General features: G+C 38.1%; 1 protein-coding gene across 22 annotated transcripts in view; it reads right to left on the bottom strand.

Moving 5' to 3' along the window:
- Nucleotides 1-7,110: 7,110 nt before the first annotated feature.
- NPY5R (neuropeptide Y receptor Y5) overlaps nucleotides 7,111-17,522 on the bottom strand; it is a 175,749-nt gene continuing 165,337 nt past the window's right edge. For 19 of the 22 annotated variants that reach the window (XM_069097558.1, XM_069097556.1, XM_069097554.1 and 16 more), the window contains one exon: nucleotides 7,111-10,253. In XM_069097558.1, the coding sequence (XP_068953659.1) occupies nucleotides 7,974-10,253 (2,280 nt within the window). In that variant the 3' untranslated portion in view covers nucleotides 7,111-7,973. Of the gene's footprint in view, nucleotides 10,257-14,974; nucleotides 15,138-17,522 lie in introns of all 22 variants that reach the window. The other 3 variants (XM_069097560.1, XM_069097566.1, XM_069097573.1) reach the window with 2 other exon arrangements.

Genomic DNA, 17,522 nt, shown 5'->3' with positions numbered 1-17,522 from the left:
ATTGTGAGCTCCTCAAGGGCAGGGACTTCTCAGTTTTGTCACTTTATCCATGCAGTACTTGGCACATAAAGGGAGGGTGCTTTTTCTTTTCTTTTTTTTTTAAAGCAATCGGGGTTAGGTAACCCAGTTATTTCTGGGTGTGGTGCTAAGTATCTGAGCCCTGATTTGATCCCTAGGTCATCCTGACACTGGAGCCAGTGCTCTTACTCGCTGAGCCACCTGGCCACCCCTAAGCAATTGGGGTTAAGTAACTTGCTCAAGGTTACACAGCTCAAGGTTACATGGCCAGGTGTTTCTGGGTGGGTGCTAAGTGTCTGAGCCTGGATTCGATCTCCAGGTCATCCCAACACTGGAGCCGGTGCTCTTACTCGCTGTGCTACCTAGCCGCCCCTAAGGGAGGGTACTTTTTAAAAAGTTTGCTGAATTGAGTTGAAAATCCTCCCCTCATTGTTTATAGAAATGTTACCTTCCAGGTTCTGAGCCATCCCGAGGCTCTAATAGCATCTCCTAAGAGAGGCAGAGAGGCATGGCAGAATACGCTTTCATGATGTGAAAATAAGCAGGAGGGTTCAGGTCCTAGAATTCTCTGTAAGATCTTGGTCAAGTCACTTTTTATCTGTGTTCCTGTTTCCTCAATTGAAAAATAAATGGGTTCAACTAGAAGATCTCTAATGTTCTTTTGGGCTTAAATATTCTTTAGAATGATGAGTTTAATAAAAGCACTTGCAAAACAACAACAATAATAATGATAAATTCCTCTAATGGACACAAGCTCACGGATCACTTAAAATTTGAGCTGAACATCATTCTGCTGTCACAAACTATAATCTATGGATTATGCTTACTTTATATTTTCAAGTCCTCAAAGAGAGGAGTTCTTAGGGGATATTATCTTTATCTATTAATTAATGGATTTTTGTAGGTTTTACAGATCCTGTGTAGATTTTCCTCTGATTTCTTTGTGCCTCAAACCCAAGAAGGTCTTTTAATATTCATTTTCTGCTAAGTACTCAGTGCCAAGTATGAAAAGAGATGTCTACATTTTATATGTCAGGGCCTAAAGGCATCCTGTTTAAAAGCTTATTTATGTTTTTAAAGGATCAATTCAATGTACTTCTCAGAAGATTCTAGCTATTGAAAATACAGCAACAACCTGGTATTACTGAAAGACAAAAATTCAAGAACAGTTTTTAAATGAGATTCAGGATTACTTGATTTCTTGCCTAAGATTTATGAGGTCTTCACAGAATCTAGAAACTCATTGCCACTTTTTCATCACTGTGCTGGTTGTTTTGACATTCCTTTCTTCACCAACTCTGCCTTTTTACCTTCTCCCCTACTTTTTTCATCTCTGTCCTTATTGTGGGGAGAGGAAGGGAAAGGGAACCAAACAATTGCTTTTCTTTCTCTATCCCATTTTCTCCATAGGGGGTTGACCTCTTTTTCTTGTTCATAGGATCAAGCTGGAAAGGACCTAAGAGGCCATCCAGAACTTGAGTCCAAAGAAATTAGTTTGTTTGCCCACCATCACAAAAGGAAGGAAGAATGTCTAAAGAACATTGAAGATAAGAAATTGCTGCAGAGGACTCAGGATTTTGCAGCTGCCTTTTTGTAAGAAGCACTTTTCCTAAATAAACAACAACAAAATAATTGAGACTCTTTAATTAAATTTAACAATTATTAAGCACCTAATGCCAAATACTATGTGGATACAATGATCAAAATTAAGCAGTCCCTGTGTTCAGATAGCAGAAACAGAATTCAGCAGAATTCAAAACAGATCCTCTGACTCCTGATCCAAAGTTATTACCAAAGCTCTATGCAACCTGGGGTCTCTAGGCCACATAGGTCCTTGAGTGTGGCCTTTTGACTGAGTCCAAGTTTTACAGAACAAATCCTTTTATTAAGGGGATTTGCTCTGTGAAGTTTGGATTCAGTCAAAGGGCCACACTTGAGGACCTAGAATGGCCTTAGAGTCACAGGTTCCCTACCCCATGCTATCTCCCCTTTCTTTAGTCCTGGTGCCTGACTTTGGGGCATATGTAGATAAATGAAGGTGCTACAATCCAAATGGAATAGAATCTCCCTTCAGTCCCTGAGGAGTCATGGGTTTTTGTCATAGACCCAGCACTAGGTCCAGAAAGGGCCAAAATCACTGACACACTTCATTGGCTTTGACCTATAGAACTGAAAGTAGAACCTATCCTGATTTAAGGTTCCCAATTCTGCCCTCACTTTCAAATCCCAAACCACATCTACTTAAGGTCCTTTTGTTGTCCCTCCATTTCTTAAAAGGAATATTAGTCAGGCTGGCCAGACAGGAAACTTTCTTGGCATTTTTGTTGGCTGCATCCTTTGTTGACTCCTCCTCTCTATTATTCCTATCATTGTAATAGAACAATTTCTTCATCGGTATAGTTCTTTCATGACAGTCAAACATGCTGTTTTGTAGATCTGGTTATGCTCCCAGACAGGGCATTGAGCTGATCCTAGAGTGGTCAGGGGTTCAACCTTTAGAAGGAACTCTTGCTTCCTATATTGAAACAGAGTTTTTGGAGAATTCACTAAATAAAGACACAGTTCAATGAGCCAATAAATGGATTTTGGGAAAAGTGGTACATGTATCCTAATATTTGTCACTCTCCTCCCTTTAGGGAACAGAAGGAAACTTGTCTTGATAATTCTTCAATTTGTCTCTAGTTTTTGAGTTGAATGTTGGGTGGGCTTTTCCCCTCAAGGCTCTTTTCCCCCTCTGTTGATTAACTTTTCATCTTCTGGTTTGTTTATTGGTTGTTTTTTTGCATTGACTCATTACCATCCTTTACAAATCAAGAAGCTATTTTGAAGATCCCTTATGCAAGCAGTCTCAATGCTCCAGGAGAAACTCAGGATTGGGACATTGTCTACTGAGGTCATGATTGAGTGGGAAACAATCATTCAGGGAAAGAAAAGAGGGGAGAATTTAACTCTACTTGCATTTAGCTCAATTGATCAATGGCACTTACATGAGCAATTTTCACATTTGTTACAATATACACACACAAAGAAAAATAGCTAGGGTGAAAATTATTCCCAATTTGGCTTAACAACAAACATGAAAAGGGAGTATATTAAAGCTAATAACCTTTCCAAAAAAAAAAAAAAAGAGGGGAGAGTGCTAAGAAGGGAGAGAATGACAGATGTCAGAGGTGTGCTGGATTCAACTCACGTGCTCAGGTAAGTTGATTGTTAAGTTTTCAGTGAAAGCACCTACATCTCAGAAATAGACAAATCAGGTCATGATTTAATGTTTTGTTGATGTTCGAGACTTAAGAAAGTGATGAGGGAAATGTAAATAATGCAATTAAATTTACAAGCATGTCATTTTTACATTCTAACCCCCTCTGAGAGCTGGTTGTTAAACATTTGCTGGTCCCTACATTTCACAGGTCTGCCTGGAAACAGTTGTTCAAGAAAGCATGTGGGTCCTAGAAGAACTATAGAGACTCTGTACTGATCCTGGTAGCTCATGAATGCACACTCCCAGGAGAACAGCTACCTCCAGCATCCTCTATAACATAAGGGGGACTTCTCATCCCTTGCCCCTCAATTGAACAGAACCTCTATTCTCCTACATTCACTCCATCCACCTAACCATGGGCCCCAGGACACAGATGACACACAAAATGATGGACAGAAGGCATTTCTAGTTGACTTGGGGCATGTCTAGCTCCCATCCAAAGGCTAAAAAATCAAAGGGCTGTGGTGAGAAAGTTTGCTGTGGTAGGTATGAGTCTGGTGGGGCCATGGGAATTTATTACCATGTTTCCCACCATCCCGGGATCTTAAGGAATAAGCATATAAGCAAATAAGCATCCTTAAAGGTATGACATCTCACTTCCTCACTGTAATGGGAATGTAAATTTTAAAGATCTTCCCTGCCCCTAGGCTAAAGTGCACCTGGAGCCTGGGGTGGGAGGCTTGTTTTTCAGTAGATACTTCGTGATTGGCCAGTGAGTCAATAAGGTTGTTACATTCTCTGAGCCAGGAGAAGGCTATATAAGTCCTGATGTGTAGCTTTGTTTTGGGGCTCACTTTGAGAAGTGTTCTGTGATTTGATCTGGATTCTGGGAAGCCGTTGTCTAGAGCCCCCCGGCTTTGAAAAACCCAGATGTTGATTTGGTATGGAAGTAATGGTTGGACAGTTTAGAAATCTGTCTACTTGATCTGTTTCTGTCTTGATAATTCTGTCTGTATATTCTGAAGTTCGGGGTGCTGACCTTTTTCCCCTGAACTAGGTAAATGATACATATTTGATTAAAGTAAGCTTGTTAATCCATTTTGAGTTGCTTTCCTTTAACAAAGCAGATCCAAGAACCTGTGGTGGTAGTGACCCTGGGGACGCTGGGGTGCTTGCTGCTACACTCACTCACTCCTGTCTTACTGGGGGCAGTTCTTCCCATCTTTCCTGTTCAAAGCATTAAGGCCAGTTAGGGTCCTTCCTATTGCTGTTGTAAAGGAAACAGAGATCAATGAGAAGGGAGGCTTGGAAGGAGTTCAAGAGATCCTCTGGTATATCATATGCCCAAGTCCCTAAGTTTATGCAAGATGGGCATGGGGAAGGGGAAGGGATGGTTGGTAGAGAAGGGTGTGTGGAAGACAGGCATTACTTAGGAAGTAATATGTCTTAAATAACCTTCCATCTTCCTCTCCCCTCCAAAAAAAGCAGTCATGGGTCAGAGAAAAAACACACCACATCACATGGGACAGGAAGAGTAATCCCTCCACACCCATAGGCCAAAGGAGAGTGAGCAGGGGAGGACCCTGCCATCTACTCCTGTGCTACCCCCAAGCAGTCCTCAAAGGTATGTCTGGGGTTACTATATGAAAGACAGTGATGTAAAGTATAATTTATGAAAACTTTTCCTATCTGAATGCTTTTAAAACTTAAAAGTATAATTTCCATAACTTGTTTAAAAATCTTCCAAATGAAGAGACTCAGTGAGTTGTGAGGCCATTTGTTAAAAATATAAAAAAAAATACAATGCCATCTGAATAGTTTGCAACCTTGACTGACTTCATGGAAGATGGCAATTTTTTTCATCAAATATAAATAAAATCTTCCATACTTGGTGAATAAAATTGAAAAAAATTATCATGATTCAGTGATGCACATATTCCATTTGAACCTACGGATCTTCATGAGATATCTTCTTCAGCTAAGAGAGCCATTAAAATCAAGTATTGGAATAAACTGAATTTAGAACACCTCTTCAAGAGGATGTATCCCAAACTGTGATATCCCACCCAGTTATCTATCTGTCACACTTCCTTTTAACTTGTAAAACTACTTATTGAGGCTGCTACCCTGGGCAGTGATCCTGGAGTCAGGAAGACCTGAGTTCAAATCCAGCTTCAGACACTTACTATCTGTGTGACCCTGGTCAAGTTACTTAACCTCTGTTTGCCTTAAGCCACTGGAGAAGTTAATGACAAACAACTCCAGTATCTTTGGCCAGAAAACCCCATGGACAGCATTGGCATGCTATGGTCCATGGGCTCATGAAGACATGACTGAATATATGCACAAAACTACTTATTTAGAACTTCAAGTGATACTTTCTTGGTTTAGTATCAATAGATTTGCTGAACAAGTTTGTCTTTACCCTATTCTCCATACCTTTCATGATTTTATGGATTTTAATAATATTGCCTTCAGTTTTAAGTTTGAGTCCTAAGCTCCTTTCAGCCTCTCTTCCCATGAAAACTGTTCAATTCCCTCCATCATTCTGAGACCTTTTTAAGGATTTGTTATGTATGTTTTCAGCCAGTTCTTGATGATCCAAAATCATATGAAAAAATAATAGTTAAATATTAAATAATTAAAATATTTAACATCTAAGAAGGGCAACCAATACATCCGCCTCATCATTTCCCAACTGACTGATCTCCTGAACTTCACCACTGTCTCCATCATCTTTCTGTAAGATTTCATCAATTCCTAAGTGCCCTCCACCATTGCCCACCAACCCTTCTCTCTTTTTTATTGGAAAGAGTAGGGGGTAGACATTGGAGAGCTCCTCCCATGTTTTACTTAAGGAGGTACCTGGTGCAATCATCTCATCATTTCCTTCCTACTCAGCTGCAGGTCTCTTATCACCCCTCAAGCCCCAACTCTTCCCTTTTTAGTTTTTTTGTATGTTGTCTTCTCCATTAGATTATAAATTCCTTGAGGGCAGGGGCTGTCTTTTACCTTACTTTTTGTCTTTTGTGCTTAGCAGTGCCTGGCACACAATAGGCACTTAGTAAGTTTTGTTTTGTATTTCATTGTGAATATATACACAACCCCCAAACTTCAATTTAACTCACATTCAGACTTTCATGCCTAATTAATTAGTTTTTAACCAGTCATTCAAAAGGAACAAAGTTGATTAGTTTGAATTTCATTTTTAGATATTCCTCCTATACGTTCTTCATAAAGGTTTAGATGAACAAAAACCAAGTTTTAAACAAAAAAAGGAAAGAAAATCCTATTTTATCTGTTTAGCTGACTTTGCGGGGGGTGGGGGGGGGTGGGGAGAGACACCTAAATGTTCCTAATGTTATCTAAGATCTTCACTACCCTTTTCCCATCAATATTAGAATACTTAAAAATTTTAGGTATTACTGATTATGGAAGTTAAGTAAGTTTCCGATATTAAAAAGTTAAAGAGCTCTGGACTAATGAATTTTACCAGTCTAGTGAAAATGTCATCCTCCATGAAATTACCTGCTTTGAGGACCTCTGAAAGTGATCAATGTCATCTCTTTTTCAGAGGGCAATGAAATTGGCTTGGGGAACTAGATAACATGGACCAAAGGGAGATCTTTTGCCTTTAAAAAATAACTTAATATCATGTTTCCAGGAGGAAAATCTGCTTTTTCTATTGACAACATAAAGATAGTATGAAATGTACCAATGGCTCTATATGTCTTGGCTTAGGAAGAAAAATGCTTCAAGCTAACTTACAGTCCAGATCCCTTTCATTTTTGAAAATCAGTTGTTTAATGCTTTGAACTACTTGACTCAGTATGAAATTGTAGTAGGCCCTGAGACTTTGGAGAATGAAAGGCACACAGGAAACCATGACCTTCATTGCAGTAACATTTAATATAATATTTCTGTACAGGTTTAGCCAAAGAGTTTTAGTCCATCTTTAGGTTACAACATCATTGTTTCAGAACATAAGGTCAAATTAATCATCTGACAGAAACATAACTCTAGGGGGGAAACACTTTTGTTTTCCATTTAGGTGTTTTCACAGTGTTCCCAACTGTCAATACAATGTGCCATCTCCTAAAGCATAGTTCTAAGGGAGAAAACATTTTTTTCTTTTTAGTGTCTCCACAATGTCCCCTAACAGTCAATGCAATGTACCATCTCTTAAAGAATGGACTTCTCATTTAGCTATAATTCAACTGGGAAAAGTTGAATAGTTTCTGCATTTCCACAGAGTAGACACAAAAACACACACACACACAAACTTTAACTGTTACATCAAGAAACACACAAAGTAGAAGTCTTATTTAAACATCACAATAATAATTAATTTTTTTTTGTCCATTAAATATTTTGCAGGTTTTCTTTCTTCTCCAAGTCGTGGGATGGTGACTATACTCAGCTGCTTGTGAGGTACAGATGAAATAATACACAATAGGACAACATTTTACAATGAAGCTGCAGTTTGATTGACATTCATGATTATGTCACACGATATCTACATGAAATGGTCATATTATATAGCGGGTCAATAAATGGTCATTACTCATTAGGCACCAATAAATTCATATCCAGAGCATCTTTTTCTCCTGCATAAATAAATCTGCATGCAATAAAATATATTTGTTGTAAAGCAGCCATAAATATATATGTATATATGTATATTTTAGAGAAGCGCAGCTTTTGTTCTTTCCTTTTTCAACTTTAAAATGGCAGATTCTAAATATAGCAGATTCTAAGCACAGCGCAAAAGAGCCATCAGATCTGCTTTTATGCCATTGTTAAGGAACCCATACAGAACGGGATTAAGGCAACAAGACAACATACCAAGCAAATGACAAATACAATACACCAATCGGAAATGCCTATTAGACAGAAGGCCAGCATTAAAATCAGTAACGACATGGAAAAGATGCAGAGGCATCCAGCTGACAGCAAAGACAATAATCAGTATGGTTAAACGATAGACGACGCGGCGAGATCTCTTTCTAATCCTCGAGATGGAGCGGGATATGGTCAACATTTCCGGCTCTTCTAGCTGCTTTTCTTCAGGTTTAATCACAAAGCAAATGGGCACCCCTGGTATGATCTTACTGGCATTGGTCAGCTTGCACCTCTCAGGTTCTGCTGCTTCTTCTTCTTCTTCTTCGATCTCTTTGGGTGGTACCTCTGGAGGAGGAGGAGGATGGCGCAAAACAGGTACGACACATGACTTCTTGTTGTACATCTTGCGGTGTTTTCGGCTTAATGTGTAGCTCCATCTTTGGAACTTGGGAAGCTGAATATGGTGTCCACTGTTCTTGGCTGCATAGCCTTCCATTTCATCCAAATCATCATCTCCATTATTCGGATCACTCAGCTGACCCAGCTCATTCATATGCTCCATCTCCTCCATCTCATACATCCCATACATTGAACCCAACTCCTCAATCTCCTCAATCTCCTCAATGTTCATTTCCCTCATCCCCTTTCTTCCCCTTCTTCCCCTTTTCCAACTTCTTCCTCTTCTTTCTTTCATGTCCCTCATCTCATCCTTCGGGTCTCTCATGCCCCTCATGTTCCTCCTCTCTCTTGGGTCTCTCATGTCTCTCATGCTCCTCATGTCCCTCATCTCATCCCTCATGTCTCTTGGGTCTCTCATGCCCCTCATGTGCCCCATGTCTCTCATTTCCATTGAGCCATTCATGTCCTCTATGTCTTCCATGACTCTCATCTCCCTCACATCCCTTACCTCTCTCATTTCTATCATGTCTTCTATCTCCTCTGCATTCCTCACATCTCTCATATCCCTCACATTCCTTGGGGTACTAATTTCTTTCATTTCTATCATCTCAGTCAAGTCCATCACTTCCTCAACATCATCCATGTTCTCAAGTTCTCTCACTTCCAGCATTTCTCTCATTTTCCTCCTTCCTCTCCTACCCATCCTCTCTCTCCTGTCTCTTCTCTCTCTCAATTCCCTCTTCAGCTCCCTCAATTCCATTATATCCTTCATGTCCATTGTGCCTTCTAAGTCTTCTATGTCATCCAGGTCATCATCGAAGTAATCTTCCATGTCACTTGGATCTCTCATATCTCTACCCATCATCTCTCTTGTCTCCCTCATATCCTTCATCTCCATGGTCTCAACCATATCCTTCTTCCCCTTCCTCTCCTTCTTCTCTCTTTTCTCCCTCTCCTTCCTCTCCTTCTTCTCCTTCTTCTCTTTCTCCTTCTTCTCCTTTCTCTCCCTCTTCTCCTTCTCCTCAAGTCTCCTTTTCATCTCCCTAGTAGACATCTTGCAAGTAATGCTCCGGCAAACACTGGTATGACTCACAATCAGACAAATCAAGGGCAGTATGTACTGAACCACCAGCAAACACAGAGAAAAGGCAATTCTGTACGATTCCTTTGGCCAGGCCTCAATACACACATACTTAGGGGCCGTCGTATTTGTGCCATTATTCCCATTGGGTTCTACAAGCCTGTAGAAGATGGGAAGAGGGGAACAAATCACAAAGCCAATGGCCCAAGAAAGGCCAACCAAATAACAACCTTGTCTGATGGACAAACTTTTGGAAAGGGGATATTTTATCCTTTGGTACCTGACAATAGCAATTGAGATTAATATTAAAGTTGAAACCAGCACCGATGTACATTGGAGAAAAGGCATAAGACGGCACATGAGTTCACCAAGCACCCACTGATCCAGCAAGAGAGCAGACAGTGTGAAGGGTGAACAAAATAGCACGACCAAGATATCAGAGAAGGCCAAGTTTCCGATGAAGAAGTTTACAATCGTCTTTTGTTTGCATTTTTTCATGAGTGCCATAAGGATAAGCATGTTTCCCATAAAACCAAGCAGACTTATGGTTGAATACAGCCCAATCACAAAGACCTGCACATCGTCTATGCGGGTCTTATTACCACCATCACCCCAATCAGGATCGTAGGATGCCGTGGCCATCTCAGTGCCGTTCTCACTTGTGAGAGTTCGGTTATCATAGTCCTCGGATTCTAAATCCATGGCGTAGCCCTGCTTAAAACCAAAAAGATATTAATTAGTAATGTGCAAAAGAAAAAAGTTTATGGGACTACAAATCTACATCGACAGAGTAAAATGAAACTTTTAAAATTCAATTCTCCTTCCATTATTTTGTTAGATTTGCAGGCAAAATCACTGACAACTTTTAACTCATCCTAAGTGTAGTGCTACATATGCCAAGAAAAATCGTAGTAAGTTCAAGTCTTTCATCTTTTCTAATGTGTGACACTGTAGGATACATTGTCATCTTTTGAATTATATAGGAAATGATTCTGAGTCTGTGTGTGTGTGCATATATGTAGGAAGGTAATGCAAAAAGAGATTTTTCAGGCACTCATTAAGATAGTTCCATGGTCAACAACACTTACAGGTCCCTGATAGATAAACTGACTTTTAGAAAATCAGCAAATATCTATTTAAATCAGGACCTAACTTGGATATCACCTCTTTGCACACAATTGATGCTTGGCAAATGTTTACTGCACTGAATGCATGAAACTTTCTGTGATCCTCCCAAATCAAATATATCTTTCTCTCCACCAAACTCATAGCACTTGGTGTTTATTATGTGGCATTTATCACATTCTACATTGTATTATAGCTTTTTCATGTGCTTGTCTTCAACCCCTTACTAAAATATATTAGCACTTTGAAGATTGGAACAGAGTCTTTGTTTCCCCCAGTGCCCAACAGTGTCTTGTGCAACAAATGGATGAATGGATGGGTGGATGGATGGATGGAATCACATAAAAATACCAATAACATAAACATTATCAGATTTAGGCTATGTCAGTAAGAAGGCCTGAAAAACAGATTGCAAGATGGTAAAATCATTCAGTGACTGGTCTACTCAATCCATCTTGATGTGTTATAATCACATCATGTGTTACTGTGATCCAGAAACAATAGTTTTATAATACTTTCTTTTTTCTTTCTGTTGTTTATATATCAATTTCAGTCAGTCAAAAGATTACTAAATTAGTTAAATCTGAGGCCTTAGTGGGCCTCTAACAAACTCTGCATATTTCTAAGCTGTATTCCTATGCTTTTTATTTGAACTTGGTATAAGAAAACCAGGCCATCACAAAACTGGATACAAAATTAACACCAATATGAGATTCCAATACGTTTTTAAGATTCCAAGTTAAGTTAATAATGGTACATTATTAAAATGTTCTTAGAATTTTGTATACATTGTTCATATAAGTAACCCTGACAAGTGGAGAACTAAAACTGCATAGAACATATCATTCCAATATGAATGAGAGTTAGGGGGAGAAGGACAATTCTCTTTTTATAACACCACCACCTTGCTAGCATCCATCTCCAAGGATCTCCATGTTATTTACATTGAAGTCACTCAATAAACATTGAACAAACAAATGAATGAGTGATTTGCCTTTTACAACATTTTGATACATATAGCTAGCAAGAACATTTTAAAAGAAGAGACTTCTGAGTTTACTAATGTAAATGGCTTTGCTCAGGTTATAAAGCAAGCCAGTGATGCATCCAAAAAGAGAACAGAATTTTTAGTCCAATAAAGTCTCCACTCCTAGGCCCTGATGCATAGGTATATCCATAAACAAATGACATAGACTTCTGTGTTGCACAATTACTTTGAAACTTCAGTGGATCCAGGGTCTCATCAGTGTGGATACTCCCTTCAATCGTGAAGATCGTAACCTATCCACGCCTTCTTATCCTGTATGATTCTTGTCCACTTGGTGCACTGGATTGGAGGAACTGTGTTCAAAATCTGGCTCTATCACTTACTACCTGTGTTCCTTGGGCAAATCACTTACTTGCTCTGTGACTCAGTTTCCTCATCTGTAATATGAGGGGGTTGAACTAGAAGACTTTCAAAGGTTCTCCTAACTCTGAGTCTGTGATCTCCTGGAAATCCTCCACAGAGAATCTCCAAAATAGGCAGGAGGCTTTTTAATAAGCTTTTTAACCATCCTTGGGTGGTTAAGCACAGCATCCAGGCTATCTATCTTGTATCCCTTCCTCTTTCTTTCTTGGACAGATAGCCTTTCTCTGCCATCTGTGGGTTTATGCAATTAGAACAATGCTACCTGTAGAGAAAAGTATTTGGTGGACTTCACCCATATATAAGCAATTCCTCTTCCATTTGAATTTCCCATGCCATCCTCTAAGACAGTGGTGAACACCTTTAGGGAGCACAAAACAGTTTTCTTATTTTATATCTTACTTCCTATTGCTCATTAGAGGATCATTAAACAATGTTATATCCATAGTAGTATCTAACAAAGAATCTTGCATGATTTTATCATATTCATGGTAGATACTCTGTTATAATAGAGGCTCAAAACTTCTGTTTTTGTTCTATTATGCCAAATGTTTTTTTTTAAAGATCAATAAACAATAAACAAAATGCAATCTTGTCACATTTTAGCCAAATGTGTGACTGTGAAGATATGGTATGTGGTAGGTAATCCTCTGCAAAAATCTGCCTGCTTCCATCGCATATTTTCCTGAAGTATCTCTTCAATATGTATTTAGATTGACACAAAGCTAGGGTATCTCATTACTGTACTGAATAATAATCAGGGTTCAAAAAATTACAACAGGCTAGATTGTTGGACAAAAGAGGAAATTTCATATGGATGAATGTGAAGTATACACTTAAATACAAGAACTTAACTTAAGTGCAACATCTGGGAGGTATGGTCATACAGTCATACTATAACTATTTTAATTCATCTAAGATAAGACTTGGGGTTTTCATGAACTGAAAACTCTATACAAATCAATAGTGCACAAAAAGTGACTTTAAAAGCTAATGTAATGTCAAAACTAATGTTAAGAACATAGTATGCAGAGCAAGGGAGATAACAGATTTGACCTGCTTGGATTACATCTGGGATATTGTATACATTTCTGAGTACAATATTTTGGGAAGAATATTAAGAAATTGGAAAATATTTAGAGAAGGGCACACAGGCTGGTGAAACCTTTGATATTATACTTTCGCACAATCAGCAGAAGGCACCTATGATGTTTAACCTTGTGGAGAAAAAAAAAATGGTGGTATGGGGAGGAAAGGAGGGAGGACAGATGGCTATCTTTAAGCATTTGAAATGCTGACATGTAGAAGAGATATGAAACTTGTTCTGCTTGGCCACACTGAACAGAGCTAGAGCAATGAATAGAAGTGGCAGGAAGAATTAGGCTTATCTAAGGAAAAACTTCCAGATAGAGTGATTCAAAAGTGGAATGAATTGTTCCTGTTACAAATTTGAAGGCAAACCTAAAAACAATAATTTGTTAGGGTTGCTACAAAGGGGTTCTCAATCAGGTATTGGGCCAGATCAGAGGTTCTTTAATTTTTTGTGTGTATGTCATGGACCTCACTGGCAGTCAGGAGGAGTCAACAGACTTCTTGGAATTGTTTATAAATGCATGAAATGTATAAGATTACAAAAGAGATCAATCATATTGAAATGTCATCATAATATTTAACAAAACAATTTCATGGAGTTAAGAACTCCTGGACTACATCATCCCTGAGGTCTCTTCTGGCTCTGAGATTCTATAGTTTTATGAGATTGTTCTCATAAGGATTTTAGAAAGATGAGAAATTAGACATATGGATCAATGGCTGATGTCCTCTTGACCAGAGATTGGGTAGAGGGGGTAATAATACTACCTGTACAAGGTTTGTTTTTTTTTTTTTTTAGTTGTTTGCTCTTTTTCATCCTACACAACACCTAGAAAACTGAGCCAAAATACTCTTTGCCTCCAGCACAGGTTTCATCTGTATTGCATATACCTGAATCTGGTCCAGTCACTCTTTCTGAATTCATCTTCTTAGAAACCATTTCTACTTCCTTATATACTCCTTCAAGTACTGACATATTTAGAGTTCCCTTGTGGCAGCCCCACCATCACTGATAACAGATCACTATAGAAATATTGATAAATTGGTTCCATTTTCTACTTGGTGTTGTCCTTCCCATTCCATCTATAAACGCTCTTGAGATGGCTGTCTTAATTGGTACTCACACTTAGCTTTCTACAATCTTGTTTTTCTCTTCTCCGCTTTTCATTTTTTTATGAGGTGATACTCCTCATAACCTTGGACCTTCCTCCTTATATTTTACAAATGAATTTGAATGCTAAGCTAGTGTTGCCCTTGGCTACCATGTTTTTCCACTTGGCAAGAGCAAGGGGATCATAGATTTAGAGAATAAAAGGGACTTGAAATAGTCTGACTCACTCATTTTTTAAATGAGGAAACTGAGGTCCAGAAAGTTTAGGTAACTTACCCAAGGTCACATTGATAATAAGAGACTCAGATAATTTCTAGGCAGTTTTGGTCTCTTCATTGTGGTTACTGTGTTAGATGGATTAAACTTCTGTAAGAAATGATAATTATCAGAGTCTATTTTTTTATCTCTATCCATTTCCTAGTTTTGAGGGTCAAACACTTGCTGGAATAGATCAGGTTAGAGTTGTTATAATTGCATGCACTGTCTTCTCATCCTTTTTATCCCTTCACCAACCAAAATTTAATTTGGCATCGATTGTGACCTTTACTCAACTTGGTTGCTGGTTGACTGCACACATGTAGCTGATTTTAAAATCATTTTCACTTTTTGTAGGCTATGGGCTTTTGGTCTTTTCAATTTCTTAACCCTAAACCACATTATCTAGCCTATTTTGCCACCATCCTCCCCTGTGCCTACCTTCCCACTGACTTTACCAAGTATCAAGGTTTATGTGACTTGGTTTGGAGGGTCCTGTCAAGCTCTTCATAGAATTTCTCTACCTCTTCATCCTCTGCAAGAGATGTTGGTGCAGGAGATGCAAATATCTTCACGGTGTTCTTGTTTACACTCATCATGAGCACTGCAAGGCAAGACGACCAAGTTTCCCATGAAATGGTGTTGCTTATGGTCTGTGGTGCACAAAGAAACCAATTCCACCAACTCCTTTATTTTCCTGTCCAAGGAAAACCTGCAAATCATCCTTCCATTTAGTTGAAATTTCTTTACATCTCATGATTTTATTTATAGTGAAAACGTTAACATTAGTGTTTCAGTTCCTCCAGTAGTATATTAACTCATTGGCTTTAGACAAAGACCTCACAATTAGAGTAACAAAAGTTAAATTAATACTTATATAAATGGTCTAAAAACTCTGATTCTTAGCACTCTTGTCTTCCTTTTCTACGATCTCACCATTGTCACTGCAGAATAAAAAGTGGGTTACACAGACTGAAGATCATTTTGTATTTTTTTTTTAATTTCATGGACCAAGAAGTTGTGGCCAAAGAATTCATTTCCCAATGACCAGCATTCTTGTGATGAGCCTCTGTGGAATGAGTTGGTCTGAGTCTCTATAGTAAGCATGATCCCAGCGACAAATTGTCCTATATAACATAAGAGAAGTCAGTTGGAAAGAAGGGTACTGGGAGAAGTTAGTTGGGGAACTACTAATAGTGAAATGACATCTCACCATATGTACTGATTCTATACTGAGTTACTTTCTGGAAGTAAATTCCTCACTGGTCAGAGACAAAATAATTCATAGACTCATTGTCACTGCTTCAGTATTGCTTTTTTTTTTAAAGGTATGACCAATTCTCATATCAAAAGAAACTTGAAATGCTAAATATTTCTTAAATTTCATTTGTTTGAAAGCACATTTCTATGCATCATATATGTTTAATCTAATGTAAAGATTACTAATCTTGTGTATTTTAGTTGTAAGAGTCCTAGTCATACAAAATACAAAACTGGATATTTTTCCTAAATTATGTAATCCCTACCTCTGTACTTTCTTTTTTTAACCAAGCACATATGGCTTTATTCTGTGAATCAACTTTATTTTTTTTTTACTTTTCTTTTGGGAGGGGGGAGGTAGGGAAATTGGGGTTAAGTGACTTGCCCAAGGTCACACAGCTATTTTTTTGTGTTAAGTGTCTGAGGCCGAATTTGAACTCAACGTCCTCCTGACTCCAGGGCTGGTGCTCTATTCACTGCACCACCTAGCTGCCCCTGTGCATCAACTTTAAACATGTTTATACTTAACATTAAATCCCCTATGTATCTGATGTTATTTCTTTCGATAAAAAGAGTAAGATGAGAGACAAATTGCTTCTGTTGAAGTAGACTCCCATGCATTCACTATGCAACCTTAGATGCACTGTTCTCTTAAATTCTCTGGGCCTCAGTTTCCTCACCTGTGAAATGATATAGTTGGATAAGATGATCTTTAAAGTGCTTTGCTTTGTTATTAATCTAAAGTGTTTTCAGACTCTAAACATTCTATATTTCTGTTAATAGCATAAATTGTTGATTGTCAATGAATTTATAAATAGTAATGAATTGAATACTATTTTAACTTCATTTCCTAAATTCATGGACTTGAACTAATTTATGATCTGTCTGATTTTCGATCATTGCTTTAAATTCTCTTTTTAACAGGGTTATTGGTCAATTTTTTTTTCTTAATTCACTATCTAGAATGAACTTATACTATGTTGCTAGCCTTTAAAACACTAAAGAAAAAAGGTATTACCTAGATGGTGGGATATAGTCAGCAATGGCCTTTTTTTGTATCAAGCTAAGTAAGAGAGAAGTGGAGTGAATATTTCTGTAATCGCTTATGTTACTGATAGACTGCTTGGGTTGTGTGATTTGTTGGTGTTTCTCATACAGACACAGAAACATTAATGGCCACCATAACAAAGGTAGAGGAGGGAGATTAAAATGTAGGGTGACTGTAATAAAAAAAAGTTGTCTTAAAACACAGGACTGAAACTACCATCAATGAATGTGGTCCAGGAGGGAGTCCAGCTTAGGTTCCTCTCCCCACAAATGGTTAACTTCAGAGTTAAGAATTCTAGTTATTTTTTTACTCTAACTTGTGAAACATAGCTGTTTTCTATTAAATGAAAGGGCTTAAATCCATCTGTCAGTATTTTCAATGAAATAATTTGAATAATGGAATGCAATTTATTTATTTACTCTAATCATTTTAGTAACTGGAGAAAAAACTTTCTCTTTCCATATATGTGTGTACATGTATGTATGTATGTGTAAACATATATGTGTGTGTGTATATTACAAAATGCAAAAGTAAGTGTTTTCATTTTACTGACTTGAAAAGCAAAAAGATGCCAAGCCAGAAGACCTGGACTGTAGTCTCAGGCACACCACTGCTAGGTGTTAACCTCTTGCCAGATAGTTAACCTCTCTGAACCTCAGTTTCCTCACCTATAAAAAACAG

The sequence above is a fragment of the Petaurus breviceps genome, unplaced genomic scaffold, assembly GCF_028583685.1.
Source record: "Petaurus breviceps papuanus isolate PSGF00001 unplaced genomic scaffold, PetGlider_PUasm1.0 126, whole genome shotgun sequence".
Classification (NCBI taxonomy): domain Eukaryota; kingdom Metazoa; phylum Chordata; class Mammalia; order Diprotodontia; family Petauridae; genus Petaurus; species Petaurus breviceps.
Note: the sequence above shows the minus strand (reverse complement) of the source record. Positions and strands in the feature narration are given on the sequence as shown.